Source organism: Heterodontus francisci, chromosome 1, assembly GCF_036365525.1.
Source record: "Heterodontus francisci isolate sHetFra1 chromosome 1, sHetFra1.hap1, whole genome shotgun sequence".
Taxonomy (NCBI): domain Eukaryota; kingdom Metazoa; phylum Chordata; class Chondrichthyes; order Heterodontiformes; family Heterodontidae; genus Heterodontus; species Heterodontus francisci.
In genome coordinates, this window is record NC_090371.1 from 205,353,275 (window position 1) to 205,375,078 (window position 21,804).

General features: G+C 45.0%; 1 protein-coding gene across 1 annotated transcript in view; it reads right to left on the reverse strand.

Moving 5' to 3' along the window:
- The window catches only part of tmem131l (transmembrane 131 like), a 210,237-nt gene that overhangs the window by 82,653 nt on the left and 105,780 nt on the right, over nt 1-21,804 (reverse strand). The window contains exons 6-8 of the mRNA XM_068040695.1: nt 13,873-13,989; nt 7,761-7,859; nt 1,437-1,514 (exon numbers count right to left, since the gene is read on the reverse strand). Of these exons, the coding sequence (XP_067896796.1) occupies nt 1,437-1,514; nt 7,761-7,859; nt 13,873-13,989 (294 nt within the window). The remainder of the gene's footprint in view (nt 1-1,436; nt 1,515-7,760; nt 7,860-13,872; nt 13,990-21,804) is intronic.

Genomic DNA, 21,804 nt, shown 5'->3' on the forward strand with positions numbered 1-21,804 from the left:
GGAAAACATTTTGACTGAATATGGAGATGGTGGGAAGGGGTTGAAGGGCAAAAGATTGAAGGTTGGGGGGATGTTTGGGTATTTGAAAAAGTCAATTCGGGCAATGAAATGACTATTGGAGGGGTGGGGAGGGGCCTTCATCACAAAATTTATTTAATAAAATTTAACAATGGTACAACTTTAAAATATTTACATTTTGCTGAAGGGCTTAAAGCTCTAAGAATGGCACTGGCGCCAGTCACCGTTGCCAGGGACGCAGCGGCTGCCCCCTCTATTTAAATGAGCCCGCGCGGTAATATCGCGGGGGTTCAGGGATGGCGCATCAGCGTGGGATGCATGCTGCCATTAGAATGCGCCGCTGCAAACTGCAGCGCTCTTGTAACGTTCAGCCCAAGATATGTGAATACAATATTACATAAATAAAATCAAACAAATTGCAAACAGCAATGTTATGCAATCTGAAATTCAATACTAATGAAGCATTGCCATTTGCCAAAACTGTCCGTCCTTTATTCTGTTTATCCAGAAGAATTGTTCCCCTCCTTTGCTTCAGTTCCTGAAAAATGTTAGTATTAGATCACAGCAGCTATACCGTGAACAACTAATGCAGAATGGCCCTCAACACAACCATCAGTGCCCAATGCAAGAGCCACATATCTGGATTTTACAGATGCAACCATGCTGTGTTTGAGGTCTCGCCCAAGCTCCTCTCAATTTCAAGGGTATGATCTCAAGCCATGTTGCTGGGAGACAAGGGTGGAGCTTACATTTTTCCAAGGGGAAAGATGGCGAAGGGGTAGGAGAAGAGCAAAAGCAAATTCAATGGGGATCCTCCAGCCAGCATCTAATTTTCAGAAAGCAAGGTCCCACAAACATAATGACCAGTTACTGTTTTTGGTGGCATTGGTTGAAGGAGGTATGTTCGCCAGGACAAGCATATTCCCTGTTCTTAATTGCAAAAGCGCCATGGGATCTTTTACATCCACCCGAATTCTGTGCCGCATCTGAAAGACAGCACCTCCAGAGCGATGCAATGAAATGCCAGCCTAGATGACGTGCTCAGGTGCTAAACCATGAATTCAGGTGACAGTGTTACTAACAAAGCCAAAACAACTCCACAGGATGATGGATGAGGGAAGAGAGAATTGAAAAGTAAATGGTTCAGGGAATTTGTTATGTAACCCCTTGCTACATGATTACCACTTTGCGCATCCAGATTAAATTAAACCAATTCAGTGATCAAGGTAATGAAAAATACAAAATAAAAAAACCTTGCAATTAAAATGCAACAGTAAAGAAATTAACTGCACCATTTCAACATGGGGATCAGTTTTGTTTTATTGACCAATTCATCTTTCCACCCAATCCAGAATCCCACCATACAATTTATATGAAGATATATGGCAAATGTACCTGCACTGCCAGACCTTTCTTACCTGTAAGTCTTTATAGCTCTGTAAAGGTAAAGTAAGTTCAAAACTGAGTTCTGAAAGAGTGCAATTTGAAGCTTTTTCCTAGATAAACAGGCAGACAAATGTGAAAACATAGTGAGAACATTTTCTTCCATAGCTTAAAATCTTCAGTACAAACTTAATGATGGTGAATCTACAGTAAACGGGTTTGGCAAAACTATTGCATTCAATTTTGAGATCTTCCTGACAGGATGGATATATTTTAAAACTAGTAAAGATGAGACCCTAAAGAAATTTCACTGTGTATAACAAGAAAGATGATTTAAGCCCGATTTTTAAAAGTTCTGCTGGAGGCACAAAAATAAAAATTTGCGGTGAGCACATATAGATCACAAAAATGACCTCAGACCAACATTCCCAAAACCACTTCACACCATGGGGTGGAACCTCTGCAGCGGTTTTGCTGACATCCCACTGCGACTCTGGCAGAACCAGGAAAAAATAAATCGCATAAACATCCATGATCATGGCATATTGGGAATATCTGAAAGTTCTACTTTCAAGCAAACTGGGAAACATAAGAAGGCTGCAGCGTAACCCACTACCAGCCTAATTCGAATTTGGAAGTCAATTCCAATTGATCCTACACCCGATTTTACATTCTTCTCACCATCTCTGCAAATCCCTTACAAACCCCTACAGCTTATCCCCAGCTAATGAACAGGCATAAGCATTTGGCTCTTTTTCTCAAAAAAAGATTTACACTGCAAGGTGCATTTGATAGGCCACCAACTGGTGGAAACAAAGAGGAGTAAATTTGCAAGGAAATCAGAGAAGTGCAAAATCCAAAAGAGTAGAGATAATGGGGTACTTTAATTATCCTAATATAAATTAGGATAGTAGTAGTGCAAAGAGCAGAGAGGGGTAAGAAATTCTGAAGTGTGTTCAGGCGAATCTTCTTGGTTAGTATGTTTCCAATGCAACGAGGAAGGAGACATTGCTGGATTTGGTTCTAGGGAATGAGGTGGGTTAAGTGGATCAAGTGTCAGTTGGGAATGTTTTTGGGAACAGCAATCACAGTATCATAAAGTTTGTTTTTTCCATAGAAAAGGACAAGAAGCAAACTAACAATATTAGATTGGAGAAGGGCCAACTTCAATGGGGTGAGAACAGATTTGTTGCAGGTAAATTGGAATCAAAAGTTGGCAGGCAAAACTGTAGCGAAACAATGGGCTTCCTTTATAGAGAAGGGTATAATCAAGGTACATTCCCACGAAGGGGAAAGATAGGGCAAGCCAAGCCAGAGCTCCCCGGATGTTAAAAGTGATAGCGAGTAAGAAGAAGCAGAAAAAAGGTGCATATGACAGATGTCGGGTCGATAATTCAAGTGAGAACCAGGCTGAATACAGGAAGTTTAGAGGGGAAGTGAAAAAGGAAATCTGAGCAATAAAACGTTTGTGTACAAAACTGGCAGCTGGCATAAAAGGGAATTCAAAAGTCTTCTACACAAATATAAATAGTAAGAAGATAGTTAGAGAGGGTTGGGGAAATTTAGGGACCAAAAAGGGGATCTACCCATGGAGGCAGAGGGCATGGATGAGGTACTAAGTGAGTTCTTTGCATCAGCCTTGACAAAGGAGCATGGTGCTGCAAAAGACAGAATGAAAGAGGATGTAGTTGAGACATTGGATAGGCTAAAAATTGATAAAGAGGAGATATTAGAAAGGCTGGCTGTACTTAAAGTTGATAAGTCACCAAGACGGGTTGGGATGCAACTGAGGATGCTGAGGGAGGTAAAGGAGGAAACTGTGGAGGCACTAGCCGTAAACTTCCAATCTTCCTAACATATAGGCATGGTGCCAGAGGACTGCAGAATTGCAAATGTTACACCCATGTTCCAAAAAGGGTTTAAGGATAAACCCAGCAACTACAGGCCAGTCAGTTTAAACTTGGTGGTGGGAAAGCTTTTAGAGAATATAATCTGGGACAAAAGCAACAGTCACTTGGCCAAGTGCAGATTAATTTGGGAAATCCAGCACACATTTGTTCAAGGCAAATCATATATAGCTAACTTGATTCAGTTTTTTTTAATGAGGTAACAGAGATGGTTTGAGGGTAATGGGCTGGATTTTACCCTAGGTGGACGGGAATTTGCCGACGAAAAGGTCGGCGACGAACCCACTTCTGCTTCGCCCGGGGATCCGTCCCATATTTTACAGATCTCCGGGTTTTAATTGTCCCGAGGCACGACTTCCACCCACTTGAGGGAGGAGGTCCCGCCTCAGTGATCTGCCAGCCAATCAGCGGGCCAGCAGCTCTTAGTCCCAGCAGTGCCACCGGGAGCAGTGGTCACTGCTGGGACTGCAGTCCAGCCAACGCCATGGATCCTAGAAATTGGTTAAGTTGGGCATGCCTCACCAGGGGATCGGTGGTGCCTTGGTGAGGCTAGGGGGGAGGGGACATCTTGGGTCCTGGGGGTGGGTTGGGAGGCAGGTGCAGCCCTCAATCGGGCACCCTGTGCCCAACTGCCATGGCCACCCTCTTTTCCCCCCCCCGGACCCCCCCCCGGGGTGCGGAAAGGCCTGCAGCTTTCACTGGGAGGCCTTTCAAGCCCCCAGCACGCCACAGGCAAAATATCCGTGGAGGCGGGTGAGGGCCCTTAAGGGCCTTGATTGGCCTCGGGTGGGCAGGCCATTTCCTCCCCCCGCCCGACTGCCATAAAGTTCACCGGAGGCAGGAGTAGGGCAGGTAGGCCTCACTGACTCTGCCCCCCCTACCCCACGCCATCATCCAACTCACTGGAGCTGTGTAAAATTCAGCCCAATGTTTGATGTGGTGTACGTGGACTTCCAAATGGCGTTTGGTAAAATGCCACATAACAGACTTGCCAGCAAAGTTGAAGCTCGGAATAAAAGGGACAGTAGTGGCAGCATGGATACAAGGTTGGCTGAGTGATAAGAAATGCAGAACAGTGGGTAATAGTTATTTTTCAGACTGGAGGAAGGTATAAAGTGGGGTTCCCCAGGAGTAGGTTCTAGGACCACAGCTTTTCTCGATATATATTAGTGAACGAGGCTTGGGTGTACAGGGCAAAATTTCAAAATCTGCAGATGGTTCAAAACTTGAAAGTATTGTGAGCTGTGAGAAGGATAGTGACAGACTTCAAGAGGACATAAACAGGCCGGTGGAACGGGCATATACGTGGCAGATGAAATTTAATGCAAAGAAATGTGAAGTGATACATTTTGGTAGGAGGAACGAGAAGGGGTAATATAAAATAAAAGGTACAATTCTAAAGGGGGTGCAAGAACAGAGAGACCTGGGGGTATATGTGCACATATCATTGAAGGTGACAGGGCCGGTTGAGAACGTGGTTAAAAAGACATACAGGATTCTGGGCTTTATGAATAGAGGCATAGAGTACAAAAATAAGGAGGTTATGATGAACCTTTATAAAACTCTGGTTCGGCCTCAGCTGGAGCATTGTGTCCCATTCTGGGCACCACACTTTAGGAAAGATGTGAAGGCTTTAGACAGGGTGCAACAAAGATTTGAGAATAGTTCCAGGGAGGAGCGACTACATGGATAGATTGGAGAAGCTGGGTTGTTCTCGTTCGAAAGGAGATTTGGTAGAGGTGTTGAAAATCATGAGGGGTCTGGTCAGAATAGATAGAGAGAAAATGTTTCCATTGCCGGAAGGGTCGAGAACCAGAAACACCGATATAAGGTGACTGGAAAAAGAACCAACAGCATCATGGAAAACCCTTTTTTTTAAAAAAAACACGAGTGGTTCGGATCTGGAATATACTACCTGACAGTGTGATGACGGCAGATTTAATCAGGAATTTCAAAATGGAAATGGATAATGACCTGAATAGAAAAAAATTGCAGGGCTACAGGGAAAAGACAGGTGGGGGTGACTAACTGAGCTACTCTTGCAGAGAGCTGACAGACCCGGTGGACTGAATGGCCCCCTTCTGTACTGTAACCATCCTATGATTCTATGAAAAGTAGATTCCTTAATGCTAATGAACTTCCCTCCATCATAAGGTCAGAAGTGGAAATGTTCACTGATTGCACAATGTTCAGCACCATTCGCAACTCCTCAGAAGCAGTCTGTGTCCATATCCACCTGGACAACATCCAGGCATGGGCTGATAGTGGCAAGTTACATTTGCACCACACAAGTGCCTGGCAATGACCATCTCCAACAAAACAGAATCCAATCATCACCACTTGACATTCAATGGCATTACCATCGTTGAATCCCCCACTATCAACATCCTGGCGGTTAGCACTGACCAGAAACTTAACTGGACCAGCCATATAAGTACTGTGGCTACAACAGCAGGTCAGAGGCTGGGAACTCTGCAGTGAGTAACTCACCTGCTGACTCCCCAAGGCCTGTCCACCATCTACAAGGCACAAGTCAGGAGTGTGATGGAATACTCTCCACTTGCCTGGATGGGTGCAGCTCCAACAACACTCAAGGAGCTCGACATCATCCAGGACAAAGCAGCCCTCTTGGCCCATCCACTACCTTCAATGTTTACCCCCTCCACCATTGGCACACAGTGGCAGCAGTGTGTACCATCTACATGATGCACTGAAGCAACTCACCAAGGCTCCTTCAACAGCACCTTGCAAACCTGCGACCTCTACCACCTAAGGACAAGGCAGCAGAATATTGTGTATGTACCTACACCAGATGCACTGCAGCGGTTCAAGAAGGCAGCTCACCACCACCTTCTCAAAGGCATTAGAGATGGGCAACAAATGCTGGCCTGGTCAGCGATGCCAATATCCCGTGAAAGAATTTAAAAAAAAAAAATCAGGTTTCAAAGTTGGTTGGATTTTCACTAAGCATTATTTTTTGCTGCATTTTCTTACTGCACTAATTTCTCTTGTGGCAGAGGGCAGAAATTTTGTATTGCAAGACTTTTATTTTCCCAATCATTTTTCTATTGTGGGCTTGCATGCAATCACAAAGTAATTTGGAGCAAAGTGCTCAGGGTGCAAATTCCAATTGTGTTCCAGGATTTAGATGAGGAAAACAAGTTACAAGGGGACCACAAAAACAGATGCAAGTACACCAGAAGCATGACATCCACATTATTTTTACACTTGCATCTAAAAGAAGCAGACAATACTGCATGGTGGTTTCAAAAAGCTCCCTTTGCTGTTTTGCTACACAAGGTTGGTTACCACAGAGCTATGTATCCCTTCCATAGTTAACGTGCACATGACTTCTGTCAAAGAGACAGCTCATCTTGCAACATTTTTGCGATCAGACCTTCCAAAGCCACCTTAGGTGATGTGTCAAATCATCCAGTCTGCTTTCTATAGACGCCTTAAGCAAGTGACTAATGCACTATTTGCAGAAGAGAACAGGTGCATAACTTTTCCTGTGGAAAGCAGGCAACAGTTGGACATGGCACAGAATTTTTCACAAGTGGCAGGTTTGCCAAGCATACCAGATATGATAGATAGTACTCAACGGGGCATTAGGGTTCAGTCTACTAATGCTCAGAGGGTGCTTGACCACAGGTACAGGGAGACTGGTTAGATGGCTAGTACAGCCCAGCCACAAACTCAGACATAATTTCTATTCGTACCCTCTTCCCTTCTGAGAAATTTCTGAACATGATCTGAACATAAATATGAAGCACATGCCTTAACTGGAATTACTATGGAGCAAACCACTGGTATGGTGAAGGAAGGTTTTATTGCCTGGACTGCTCAGGCCAGTGCCTACTGCATACCCTAGCAAACTAGGCAAAAATTATGTTTACTGTATGTTGCACAACTTTACCATAAAAAAAAGAGAAGTCAGCATGTAGCAGGACCTCCAGGGTATTTCCATTAAATGGGAGATGATCACCTTTCTTCTCCCGAGATATTTTTAAATTTGAAGTTGCAGTTGTTCCAGCAGGAAGCAAATGGTCCTTTTGCCTTTAGCACTTGGATGAGATACCCTCTTCCCTTTACTAGCAAGCAGCAGCCCTGTAACAGCTGCTCAACAGACTGATTTCCTGCTCCAGCTATCGGTGTTGTTTTGCTGGCTCCCTGTGCTCCCATTGTTCCAGGAGGAATCATACTAAAATGAAAAGGGAATAGCTCACCTAAATTGAGCAAAGCCAGATCCATCCCATCCCTAACCACTCAAGAAAGGAGTGGGGAGAATCGAATTCCACTGAAGAGCAATTTCAATACATCAAAAGAACAACTTCGGTTGTGAGTAGATAATGAAGAAATATACAGCCAGAGATTCATCCTAATGCTTTCGATTTAGCTTATACAAAATTATTCAAGCTATGAACAGTCTTCAAATAGTATATATGCACCAACCTGAATATTTTGGATGTGTGGAAAAAATAGCAGTTTGTCATCGGAGTAAAGTTGATCATCCATTACCACCTGGGTACTGGAAACTCCAACACCAAACATCTATTTTTAAATAAAAGGAAAAGAAAAAGGACAGTTCACTAATACACTATATGCTGACATACAATTATACAAATGTGATTTCCCTTCACTCAGCTTACTCGCTACTCCTTTATTTTTAAAAAAAGGTGTGTGTTTTGATTATTTAAAAAGACAGATTAAACCTGCTTGCTAGGACATATAAAATCTATGTACCCACATACATGCATAAAAATTTTTAAAGAAAACAAGATATTTTCTGAAAGATCAATTTAAAAGTAGTTAAAGAAATTAAACTTACCAGTTGTGTATTCAATAATTTAAAATGAGATTATGGGGTAATATAAATACAGCTTTTCTCTTTCTTTCACTTCTTATAGACTAGCTATTTAAATAAGCAGCAGTTTGAAGTGTTATTAAATAAATAAACCCATCCCCCACCACAATTTCTTCCCTCCTTTCACCAACTCACGCAGGGTACAATTCCTCCAACAGCTGTCCTCTAGTACCTCAGGTAATCTGGCCACTCTTTACACATCAAAACAAACGGTAAGTAAATATTCATGGAAGTACCACAACTTCATCTGCACCCCACAACATCAGTTAAACTCAGCTGTCCAGTTGTGTGAATGAAAAATTAAATAATAGAATGGTTAGGAGGCCAGTCAGCCCATCGAGTCCATACCAGCTTTCTGCAAGAGCTAATACCACTCCCCCACTCTTTCCACATAGCCCTGCAATTTCTCTTTCTTCAGGTGCTTACCCAATTCCCTTCTGAAAGCTACAATTCAATCTGCCTCAATCCATCCTCTCAGGCAGCGCACTCCAGATCCTCGCAGCGTAAAAACATTTTTCCTCATGTCGCCTTTGGTTCTTTAGCCAATCACCTTAATCTGTGGCCTCTAGTTCTTGAGCCCTCCACCAGTGGCAACAGTTTCTCTCCATCGACACCAGTCATGATTTTAAATAGCTCCATCAAACCTCTGTTAAATTCCAGAAAGCTTCTGGTAGAAGGATGATGTTGGAGCCTATCTTTACTCTGTTTCACATTTAGTGTACAGAGTGTTAGGACCAAGGCGGAAGGAGTGCACTGTTAATTCAGTCCCACTTCTCTACAGGTCACAACATATTTTAAAAACTCTCTCACTTATCGATACGGTTAATTATATACTCTATTTTTCCCCAGAATAGAATACACTAACCAGGTTTCTTTAATTAACAAAACAGTTTATTATAAAACAAGTCTTAACTAGTAATGAAGTAAAACAAACACATAGATCAATTTTTTTTTATATAAAAGTCCCAACATTAAATTTTTTAAAGTTCCCTTCTTTATCTTAGCATCTCACACTCACGCACACACACATATGTCTACTGGTTTACCGAAAAAATAAAACGGGATTCTTGGATCAGAGCTCGGTACAGACAAAAACAGAGCCGGGCAGATCAGTTGCCCACCCCTGAAAAAAAACAGATGAAACACGCCTGCACCAAACTGGCGCACGGTCCAACCTCTGAGCACACGCAGACAGGCGACAAAAATCCCCCTAGAATAGCTCTCTTCAGGCGGTGTTGAGAATTATTTTTAGCAGACTTTCTTCAAATACAGGAAACAAAACAAATTGACACAATGGACGTCTCAGTCTTTTAGGGAATTGCTGGAAAGCGAGCTGGGTTGTAGCCTTCTGTTCTTCCTCGGAATTCTCTCCTTCTTCTGCAGCAAACTTGACTTTTATCTCCTTCCAGAAGGTAAAACACACACACATTGACATACAACCAGAAAGCTGGTCAGTTTTCTGCCCTTCCAGGTACTCTACTATGACTGGGCTTGTCCAATCAAAGAAGTACTTATCACTTCTCTGCTCCTGTTACCAGGGTTTCTGCGCCATCTCCAACCCGAGCCATGTGACAACTAGCAACACTGTTGCCAAATTAGTTCAGTGCCCCCTTGATGGCTTACTTTAAAAAAAAACTGAATAAATGTTGGACCAGGTTAACCATAAATTCCTTTCAAAAGTTAACAAAAAAAACCAGAATCACTTTCATGACAAGAGTAAAAGGATTACAAACATGTAGCTCCTCACTCAAAACCTCCACCAGTGTCAATAAGTGCCTCCTTATAAGTGCTCACGTAAGACCCTACTTAATACCCCACACCTGCATATAATTAAACAATTGATACACGATTAACAACCTCCTCTCAACCTTCTGTAAGGGGAGCAGCTTCAGCTTCTCCAATTTATCCACATAACTGAAGTCCCTCATCCCTGGAACCATTCTCAAGTCTTTTCTGCACTTCTCCAATGCCTTCACATCCTCTTTAAAGTGTGCCGCCCAGAATTGCACGCAATACTCCAGCTGAGACCAAACCAGTGTTTCAGAAAGGTTCATCATAACTTCCTTGCTTTTGTACTCTACGGGCTGAAATTTATAGTCCTGCCGATAATGGCAGCCTGCCTGTGCAGGCCGCAGGTCACGAAGCCACCGCGATATTCAGCGCAGCAGCTCATTTAAATAGCCAGGGTGGAACACCCACCTCGATGACATGAAGGGGGCAGGCCGTCCGTCCCTCCCTGGCAATGACGTCAGCTGTAATTGCGCAGGTGCTGATACCATTTTTAAAGGGCTTTAAGCCCCCCATTTCAATTTAAATATTTGAAGATAGGTTGCTATTAAAACATTAATTGATCCCGACCCTCTCCCACCACCACCCCACCCCCAGAACCACAGATTTAATTACCTGCCCTCTCCTCCCCCAAAACACTTACCTTGTGCATTTGGCCTTCCTCACCCACCCACCACCACACCCCCCCCACCCAACCCCCGCAAAGTGCATCAACTTTACACTTTATCCCCTTCCCACCATCCCCTACACCAATGAGATGACTGTGGCCTCGCTCCCCCTACCTCCCGCAGAGAAATTTACCCACTCCCCACCAGCATTCCACCTCAGATCCCCGGACAGGGATCTGAAGGCACAGGAGTGCCGGCCACCGGCACCAATGTCGCTCCGAGACAGAAGGCGGGAACAAGGTGGTATTTAATTTGTTTATTTAAATTAAATTTAAATATTTAAATTGGGCTCCCGTAGCCAAGTGACAGGGGGCTGCCATGAGGCCTTGCCTCCGCTGGCAATATTGGGCCAGACCTTCCTGGTGTAATGTCCGTGGCAGGCCTCTCCCAGAAGCATTTTCAGCAACCCCCCCCACCCCCAACATTAGGGGGTGTGTAAAATCCAGCCCTATGTCTCCATTTATAAAGCCCTGGGTTGCATATGTCTTTTAAACCACTTTCTCAACCTGCCCTTCCACCTTCAATGATTTGTGTACATGAATCCCCAGGTCTCTCTCTTCCTGCACCCCCTTTAGAATTGCAATGTAAGTTAGCTTACATTGCCTCTCCCTGTTCTTCCTACCAAAATGCATCACTTCACACTTCTCTGCATTTACTTTCATCTGCCACATGTCCAACCATTCCACCAGCTTGTCTATGTCCTCGAAGTCTATCACCATCTTCCTCACAGTTCAAAACACTTCCAAGTTTTGTTATCTGCAAAGACTAAAATTGTGCCCTGTACACCAAAGTCTAGGTCATTGATATATAACAAGAAAAGCAGTGGTCCCAGTACTGACACCTGGGGAACCCCAATTTCCTCCAAGAAACAAACTGTTCACTACTACTCTCCGTTTCCTGTCACTCAACCAATTTTGTATCCATGCTGCCACTATCCCTTTTATTCCATGGGCTGAAACTTTGCTGGCAGGTCGATTATGTGGCACTTTATCAAATGCCATATCCATATAGAATCCATATAGATCACCACATTACCCTCATCAAAGCTCTGTCACCTCAACCAAAAAACTGAATCAAGCTAGTTATACAGGATTTGCCTTTAACGAATCAGTGCTGGCTTTCCTTAATTAATCTAAACTTGTCCAGGTAACTGTTAGTTTTGTCCCGGATTATCGTTTCTAAAAGCTTGCCCATCACCAAGGTTAAACTGACTTACCTGTAGTTGCTGGGTTTATACATACACCCTTTTTGGAACAGAGGTGTAACTTTTGCCATTCTCCAGTCCTCTGGCACCACCCCCTTATCTAAGTAGGATTGGAAGATTATGACCAGTAACTCCGCAAATTCCACCCTTATTTTGCCTCAATATCCTCAGGTGCATCCCATCCAGTCCTGGTGACATTAAAGTACAGTCAGCCTTTCCAATACCTCCCTTTATCAATTTTAGCCCATCCAGTATCTCAACTACCACTTCCTTCACGATGATTCCAGCAGCATCATCGTCCTTGGTAAAGATATATGCAAAGTATTCATGTTGTACCTCAGCCATGCCCCCTCCCTCCATGCGGAAATCCCCTTTTTGGTCCCTAAATCGGCCCCAATCCTTCTCTTACTACCCTTTTACTACTTATATGCCTCAGAAGACTTTTGGTTTCCCTTCTATACTAGCTGCCATTGTCTTCTCATACTCTCTCTTTGCTGTTCTGGCTTCCTTTTCCACTTCCCCTTTGAACTTTCTATATTCAACCTAGTTCGCACTTGTATTGTCAACCTGACATCTATCATACGCACCCTTTTCCTGCTTCATTTTACTCTCTGTCTCTTTCGTCATCCAGGGACTCTGGCTTTGTTCGTCCTACCTTTCCATATCGTGGTAATGTACCTCGACTATACTCAAACCATCTCCTCTTTAAAAGGCAGCCCATCATTCAGTTAAAAGTTTTGCCCGCCAATCTTTCATTCCAATTTACCCGGACTGGCCCTCCCCCAATTAAGTATTTTTACTGTAGATTGTTCCTCGTCCTTTTCCTAAGCAAAACTTTATAATGCTATGATCATTATTCCCTAAATAGTCCCCGAGTGACACTTGATCCACCTCATTCCCCAGAACCAGATCCAGCAATGCTTCCTTCCTCATTGGGTAAGTACTGTCATCCTCCTTTCTTTCCTTCCCTGAACACAATGTCCTAGTCCTGCCCTTTTTTGAGCCAGGAGTCCATCATCACCATAGTCATATTTAAACCATGCACTATAAACCTGAATTCGTTTATTCTTAGTCTGATCCCAGGTAATACCCAGGGCGGCACAGTGGTTAGCACCGCAGCCTCACAGCTCCAGGGACCCGGGTTCGATTCCGGGTATTGCTTGTGTGGAGTTTGCAAGTTCTCCCTGTGTCTGCGTGGGTTTTCTCCGGGTGCTCCGGTTTCCTCCCACAAGCCAAAAGACTTGCAGGTTGATAAGTAAATTGGCCATTATAAATTGTCACTAGTATAAGTTGGTGTTAGGGAAATATAGGGACAGGTGGGGATGTTTGGTAGAAATATGGGATTAGTGTAGGATTAGTATAAATGGGTGGTTGATGTTCAGCACAGACTCGGTGGGCCGAAGGGCCTGTTTCAGTGCTGTATCTCTAATCATAATCATTTCTTATTCTAGTGCTATCTGTCTCTCCCAATCCTTAGTGCATCTTGTTTCTCCTTTCTAATGCTACATCCTGATTTCCATGCCCTGCCAAATTAATTGAAATCCTCAATACTTAAAGAAAATGTTAGCTGCATTTAAAATCAGCATATGCAGCAGTATGTTACATACATAATCTTTTATCAATATCAATTCAACAAGTACATAAATCAGTACAAAACAACATAAGTGGGAGGGAAGAGGAGAAAGAACAAAAGGTCATGAGCAACTGAGTCTGAATGAACAAATCTGGCTAAACAACTGCCAACAGTATGAGTGAGAAAAGGCAGAACTCACATGAAACCTAAACTACATTTGCCAACAGACTTGTACATAAACTCCATAAACTAGGCTGAAGTAAAGTGAAGTAAACTATTTGAGTACGAGGTCCTCATTTCATTGCCTTCTCACAATAAAAACACATTTTTAACCACAAAAATTGAGCACAAAGTTTGCACACTCTTTGCTAAGTATTATACTGTATAATACAGCATATACATTGTTCATCTTGTGTGCAATTTTCAAGGTAATTTTCAGAGTGGGTGAATTAAGTCCAAATACCAACCTGATATGAAAGCGTCCCATGGGTAGAAGTGTTTATAAATAACGAATTTTGTACATTGCCTTTTTCTGTGGGTAAGAAGACAATTCTAAATGGAATGTTTCCTCCTGCTGGAATTACCTGAAGGATAGAAAACAAGAAATGTTAAAAGTCCTTATAAGGATAATTAAGAGTCTATACATTGCTTTTGTCTCCTTCGCACAACGAAATTTGATACACATATTAAATACTGTTAATGTGGTTTTGCCATACCCACAACTATTAAAAACGTTACCAATGCAGCAGAATTGAAAACCATTATTTCACCAACATCTTACATCGTTAGATTACAATCCGTGTTATGTTTGCTCCAAACAACCTATTTCCCTGAGCTACTGTCAATAGCAAACACCTGGAGGAAGAGGTTTTCCCAAAGCTTTTAGAAGGACAATTCCTTACTTCCCAACCCAGGAACTACTCAATGTGACATGCTTACATAAAGTTATTTAGAATCACAAACACAGCACATGCAAAGCTCCACAATTATAACATAGATTTACTGTGTTAGGCCCTAAAATCAGGCTGCATTCTGTCCTTGATTCTACAGTCTTGAGAGGTCTGACTTTTGCAGAAAGTCATCATGTTGAGGCTTTCTTTTGCTGCAGAACTGTGGCCGTATTTCTTTGCACCATTTCGGCAGTCCTCAGGAAGTTGCATCACAATTATATTTTCACAAATGTTACTTGGTGAACTGTCATAGTAAAAGCTGACAATACTGTCTAAAGAGAAAAGTTCTCAGGCATTGAAAGAGCAACTTTTCAGTTGGTACAGACATTGGCATCCTCAGCAAGCTGCACAAACTTAAGAATTTTTTTTAATTTAAACTTTTGAATTTTATTCATTAAGTGCAACAAAAATATATTTTCCACATTTTGTGCCACAACCATAAACTTAGCCTATCTCCGAATACGTTTCTATGCCACAGCACTAAGAAAGGGCAGAAGAGCTACTGGGATTACAAGTGCTTTTTTTAAAATTAAAGGAGATACACCAGCTGCTATTGGTATGTTGAACATGAAAAAAGACTAATGGCTATATTTAAAAACAAAGTTTACAAGAAAAGATAAATCTACACAGTAGGTAACTGTCAACTTGCCCATCGCTAATTGGCCTCAAGAAGGTGGTGGTGGTGATCTGCCTTCATGAACCGCTGCAGTCCATGTAGTGCAGGTGCACCCACAGTGCTGTTAGGGAGGGAGTTCCAAAATTTTGACCCAGCAAATGAAGGAACGACAATATAGTTCCACATCAGGATGGTACATGGCTTGGAGGGGAAGTTGCAGGTGGTGGTGCTCCCATGCATCTACTGCCCTCGTCCTTCTAAGTGGCACAGGTTATGGGTTTGGAAGTTGCTGTCAATGGAGCCTTGGTGAGTTGCTGCAGTGCATAATGTAGATGGTACAAACTGCTCCAACTGTGCACCAGTGATGGAAGGAATGAATGAATGTTTAAGGTAGTGGATGGGGTGCTGACCAAGCGGGCTGCTTCGTCCTGGATGGTCTTGAGCTTTGGATGGTGTCGAGCTTCTTGTGTATTGTTAATGCTGCACTCACCCAGGCAAGTGGAGAGCATTCCATCACACTTCTCACTTCTGCTTTGTAGATGATGGACAGGCTTTGGGAAGTCAAGTGGTGAGTTACTCGCTGCAGAATTCCCAGTCTCTGATGTGCTCTTGTAGCCAGTGTTTATATGGCTAGTCCAGTTAAGTTTCTGGTCAATGATAACTGCCCCCTGGATATTGATGGTGGGAGATTCAGTGATGGTAATGCCGATGAACATCAAGGGGAGACATTTAGATTCTCTCTTGTTGGAGATGGTCATTGCTTGGCACCTGTGTCATGCGAATATTACTTGCCACTTATCAGCCAAGCCTAAATGTTGTCCAGGTCCTGCTGCATGCGGGCACAAACAGATTCAGTATCTTGGAGTTGTGAATGGTACTGAACACTGCAGTAATCAGCAAACATCCCCACTTCTGACCTTATGATGGACGGAAGGTCATTGATGATGCAACAAAAGGTGGCTGGGCCTAGGACACTACCCTGAGGAACTCCTGCAGTGATTTCCCAGGGCTGAGATGATTGGCCTCCAACAACCACAACCATCTTCCTTTGTGCTAGATATGACTCCAGCCAGTGAAGAGTTTTCCTCCTGATACAGATTGACTTCAATTTGGCTAGGGCTCCTTGATGTCACACTTAGTCAAATGGTGCCTTTATGTCAAAAGCAATCACCCCCACCTCACCTCTGGAATTCAGCTCTTTTGTCCACGTTTAGACCAAGGCTGGAGCAAGGTCTGGATCCAAGTGGTCCTGATGGAACTCAAACTGAGCATCGATGAACAGGATATTATTGAATTGTGTCGCTTGATAGGACAGTTGATGACACCTTCCATCACTTTGCTGAGAAGACTCATGGAGCAATAATTGGTTGGATTGGATTTATCCTGCTTTTTGTGGACAGGATATACCGTGGCAATTTTCCACATGTTGTATAGATGCCAGTGTTGTAGCTGTGCTGGAGCAGCTTGGCTAGGAGCATGGCTAATTCTGGAGCACAAGTCTTGAGTTCTACAGCTGGGGTGTTGTCAGATCCATGGCCTTTGCTGTATCCAGTGGATTCAGCTGTTTCTTGATATCAGAGTGAATCGAATTGGCTGACGTCTGGCATCTCTGATGCTGGGAATCACAGGAGGAGGCAAAGGTGGATCACCCACTCAACACTTCTGGCTGATGACTGCAAATGCTTCAGCCTTTTTTTTTTTCCACTGACATGCGGGACTCCTGCATCTTTGAGGATGGTAGGTTTGTGGAACCTCCTCCGCTGGTTAGTTGTTTAATTATCCATCAGCGTTCACGACTGGATGTGGCAAGACTGCAGAGCTTTGATCTGGTCCATTGCTTGTGGGATCACTGAGCTCTGTCTATCTCATGTTGCCTCCACTGTTTAGCACACATGTAGTCCTGTGCTATGTGTAAGGTCTTCCAACAGGCCAGAACACAGTTCTGACGTTGCAGCTTGCAAAACGAAGGGCTGGTACCTTCTTTCCTTTTTTTGTCATGCTGTTTGGTGTGGTGTTACAGTCCACTTGTCGGGCAATGACTCTGAGCTCCAAGCACCCATTGAAGCAGGTGGACTGCGGCGAGACAGAACCTCTCTGACCAGGGGCTGCCCGGTTTGAGGCGGGCGGTAGCTGTCCAGTGAGATGCGATGACCTCTCCCACCGACAAAGGCAACCCGTGGCGTCCAATCTCTACGCCAATTGAGCTGGACTTATAACCCGTAACTGCTGCCTTCCGTGTTGTTTTCGTCGCCGTGAGACGACTATGGAGTGACCTCTCCATGGCGCATGCCTGGGCGGAATGTATGGAGGTTGTGAGTTGCCCAAGTGTCAAAACCCCCCTTTCGGCCTTCCTAGTGGGGTCCAAAGGAGTGCAGAGCATGACGTTTGGCACCGTTTGGCTGCAGAAACTGCCAGAAAAATGCCAAAGATGACACATGACCGCCTTAGGGGTTCCGCTCCAGGTTTTCTGTTAGGGTTTACTCCCTTAGCCTTGGTCTCTCCCGAAAGACAGTGGGGTTGTTAGCTCTCGGAAGACCGCCATAATTAACAACGAGCTCAGTAGACTCAATGTGGACATTGCAGCACTTCAGGAGACACGCCTTCCTGCGAGCGAATCTCTAAGACAGCAAGAAGGCACCTTCTACTGGCAGGGTAGGGATCCTGAAGAACCAAGACAGAATGGAGTGGGCTTTGCCATCAGAAACTCTTTGCTCAGCATGATACAGCCACCTTCAAATGGCTTGGAACGCATACTGTCTATTCGACTGCTCACCACCTCTAGCCCAGTACACCTGCTCAGCATCTATGCTCCAACACTCTGCTCCTCACCTGAAGTTAAAGACCAGTTCTACGAGGAATTCCATAATATCATTAGTAACATTCCGAATACCGAACATTTACCCCTGCTGGGGGACTTCAACGCCAGGGTTGGGGCCGACCATGACTCATGGCCCTCCTGCCTCGGGCACTATGGCATTGGAATGAATGAATGAGAATGGACAGAGACTGCTGGAATAAAAGCAAAATACTGCGGATGCTGGAAATCTGAAACAAAAACAAGAAATGCTGGAATCACTCAGCAGGTCTGGCAGCATCTGTGGAAAGAGGGTCACTGACCCGAAACGTTAACTCTGCTTCTCTTTCCACAGATGCTGCCAGACCTGCTGAGTGATTCCAGCATTTCTTGTTTTTGTGTCAGAGACTGCTGGAGTTGTGTATCTATCACAACCTCTGCATCACCAACTCGTTCGTTTATACTAAACCCTGCCACCAGGTTTCATGGAGGCACCCAAGATCACGTCGTTGGCACCAGCTGGACCTCATCATCACAAGGCGAACTTCTATAAAGTGTCAAAATCACACGCAGCTTCCACAGTGCGGACTGCGACACTGACCACTCCCTGGTGTGCAGCAAAGTTAGACTCAAACCAAAGAAGCTACATCACTCCAAGCAGAAGGGCCGCCCGCGCATCAACACTAGCAGAATTTCTCATCCACAACTGTCACATAAGTTTCTAAATTCACTTGAAAAAGCCCTTCAAAACACTCCCACAGGGGATGCAGAGACCAAGCAAGTTCACATCAGAGACGCCATCTATGATTCAGCATTGATCACCTTTGGCAAACGTGAAAAGCAGAATGCAGACTGGTTTCAATCTCACTTTGAAGAGCTGGAACCGGTCATAGCCACTAAGCGCACTGCACTGTTGAACCTCAAGAAAGCCCCCAGCGAGTTAACATCCATAGCACTTAAAGTAGCCAGAAGCGCTGCACAAAGAACAGCCACGCGTCATGCAAATGACTATTGGCAACACCGATGCAGTCAAATTCAGATGGCCTCACACCAGAAACATCAGAGGAATGTATGATGGCATTGAGCGCGCTTTTCGGCCAACCATCAAGATCGCCCCCCTCAAGTCTCAATCAGGCGCAATGATCACTGACCAATGTAAGCAAATGGGCCGCTGGGTGGAGCACTACCTAGAACTGTACTCCAGGGAAAATGTTGTCACTGAGACCGCCCTCAATGCAGCCCAGTCTCTGCCAGTCATGGATGAGCTGGATGAACAGCCAACAAAATCGGAACTCAGTAATGCCATTTTTTAGGGTTTTTTTGTAGTTTTTAAGAGATACAGCACTGAAACAGGCCCTTCGGCCCACCGAGCCTGTGCCGACCATCAACCACCCATTTATACTAATCCTACACTAATTCCGTATTCCTACCACATCCCCACCTGTCCCTATATTTCCCTACCACCTACCTAAACTAGGGGCAATTGCTAATGGCCAATTTACTTATCAACCTGCAAGTCTTTGGCATGTGGGAGGAAACCCACGCAGACACAGGGAGAACTTGCAAACTCCACACAGGCAGTACCCAGAATTGAACCAGGGTTGCTGGAGCTGTGAGGCTGCGGTGCTAACCACTGCACCGCCCCTACTGATTACCTCCTACTGATTACCACCTACCGCCCTCTCTCAGCTGACGACTCAGTACTCCTCCATGTTGAACACCACTTGGAGGAAGCACTGAGGGTGGCAAGGGCACAAAATGTACTCTGGGTGGGGGACATAAATGTCCATCACCAAGAGTGGCTCGGTAGCACCACTACTGGCCAAGATGGCCGAGTCCTAAAGGACATAGCTGCTAGACTGGGTCTGCGGCAGGTGGTGGGGGAACCGACAGGAGGGAAGAACATACTTGACCTCGTCCTCACCAATCTGCCTGCCGCAGATGCATCTGTCCATGACAGTATTGGTAGGAGTGACCACCGCACAGCCCTTGTGGAAACAAAGTCCCGCCTTCACATTGAGGATACTGTCCATCGTGTTGTGTGGCACCATCACCATGCTAAATGGGATAGATTTCGAACAGATCTAGCAATGCAAAACTGGGCATCCATGAGGCACTGTGGGCCATCAGCAGCAGCAGAATTGTACTCAACCACAATCTGTAACCTCATGGCCCAGCATATCCCCCACTCTACCATTACCATCAAGCCAGGAGACCAACCCTGGTTCAATGAAGAGTGCAGGAGGGCATGCCAGGAGCAGCACCAGGCAGACCTCAAAATGAGGTGTCAACCTGGTGAAGCTACAACACAGGACTATCTGCGTCCCATCTGCGTAAGCAGCATGCGATAGACAGAGTTAAGCCATCCCATAAACAACGGATCAGATCTAAGCTCTGCAGTCCTGCCACATCCAGCCGTGAATGGTGGTGGACAATTAACCAACTGGAGGAGGTGGCTCCACAAATATCCCCATCCTCAATGATGGGGAAGCCCAGCACATCAGTGCGACAGATAAGGCTGAAGCATTTGCAACAATTTTCAGCCAGATGTGCAGAGTTGATGATCCATCTCGGCCTCCTCCTGAAATCCCCAGCATCACAGATGCCAGACTTCAGCCAATTCGATTCACTCCGCGTGAGATCAAGAAACGACTGAAGGCACTGGATACTGCAAAAGCTATGGGCCCTGACAATATTCCAGCAATAGTACTGAAGACCTGTGCTCCAGAACTTGCCACGCCCCTAGCCAAGCTGTTCCAGTACATCTACAACACTGGCATCTACCCTGCAATGTGGAAAATTGCCTAGCTATGTCCTGTACACAAAAAGCAGGACATGTCCAACCTGGCCAATTACCGCCCCATCAGCCTACTCTCAATCATCAGTAAAGTAATGGAAGGTGTCATCAACAGTGCCATCAAGCAGCACTTGCTTAGCAATAACCTGCTCAGTGACGCTCAGTTTGGGTTCCGCCAGGGCCACTCAGCTCTTGACCTCATTACAGCCTTGGTTCAAACATGGACAAAAGAGCTGAACTCAAGAGATGAGGGGAGAGTGACTGCCCTCGACATCAAGGCAGCATTTGACCGAGTATGGCATCAAGGAGCCCTAGCAAAACTGAAGTCAATGCGAATCGGGGGAAAACCCTCCGCTGGCTGGAGTCATACCTAGCACAAAGGAAGATGGTTGTGGTTGTTGGAGGTCAATCATCTGAGCTCCAGGACATCATTGCAGGAGTTGACCATCTCCAACAAGAGAGAATCTAACCATCTCCCCTTGACATTCAACGGCATTACCATCGCTGAATCCCCCACTATCAACATCCTAGGGGCTACCATTGACCAGAAACTGAACTGGAGGAGCCATATAAATACCGTGGCTACAAGTACAGGTCAGAGGCTAGCAATCCTGAAGCGAGCAACTCACCTTCTGACTCCCCAAAGCCTGTCCACCATCTACAAGGCACAAGTCAGGAGTGTGATGGAATACTCTCCACTTGCCTGGATGGGTGCAGCTCCAACAACACTCAAGAAGCTCAACACCATCCAGGACAAAGCAGCCCGCTTGATTGTCACCCCATCTACAAACATTCACTCCTTCCACCACCGACGCACAGTGGCAGCAGTGTGTACCATCTACAAGATGCACTGCAGCAATCCACCAAGGCTCCTTAGACCAGCACCTTCCAAACCCGCGACCTCTACCAATTAGAAGGACGAGGGCAGCACATACATGGGAACACCACCACCTGCAATTTCCCCTCCAAGTCACACACCATCCTGACTTGGAACCATATCGCCGTTCCTTCACTGTCGCTGGGTCAAAATCCTGGAACTCCCTTCCTAACAGCACTGTGGGTGTACCTACCCCAAATGGACTGCAGCGGTTCAAGAAGGCAGCTCACCACCACCTTCTCAAGGGCAATTAGGGATGGGCAATAAATGCTGGCCTGGCCAGCGACGCCCACATCCCATGAATGAATACAAAAAAAAACAGCTGCCCCTCTACGTTGCTTTCATTGATCTCACCAAAGCCTTTG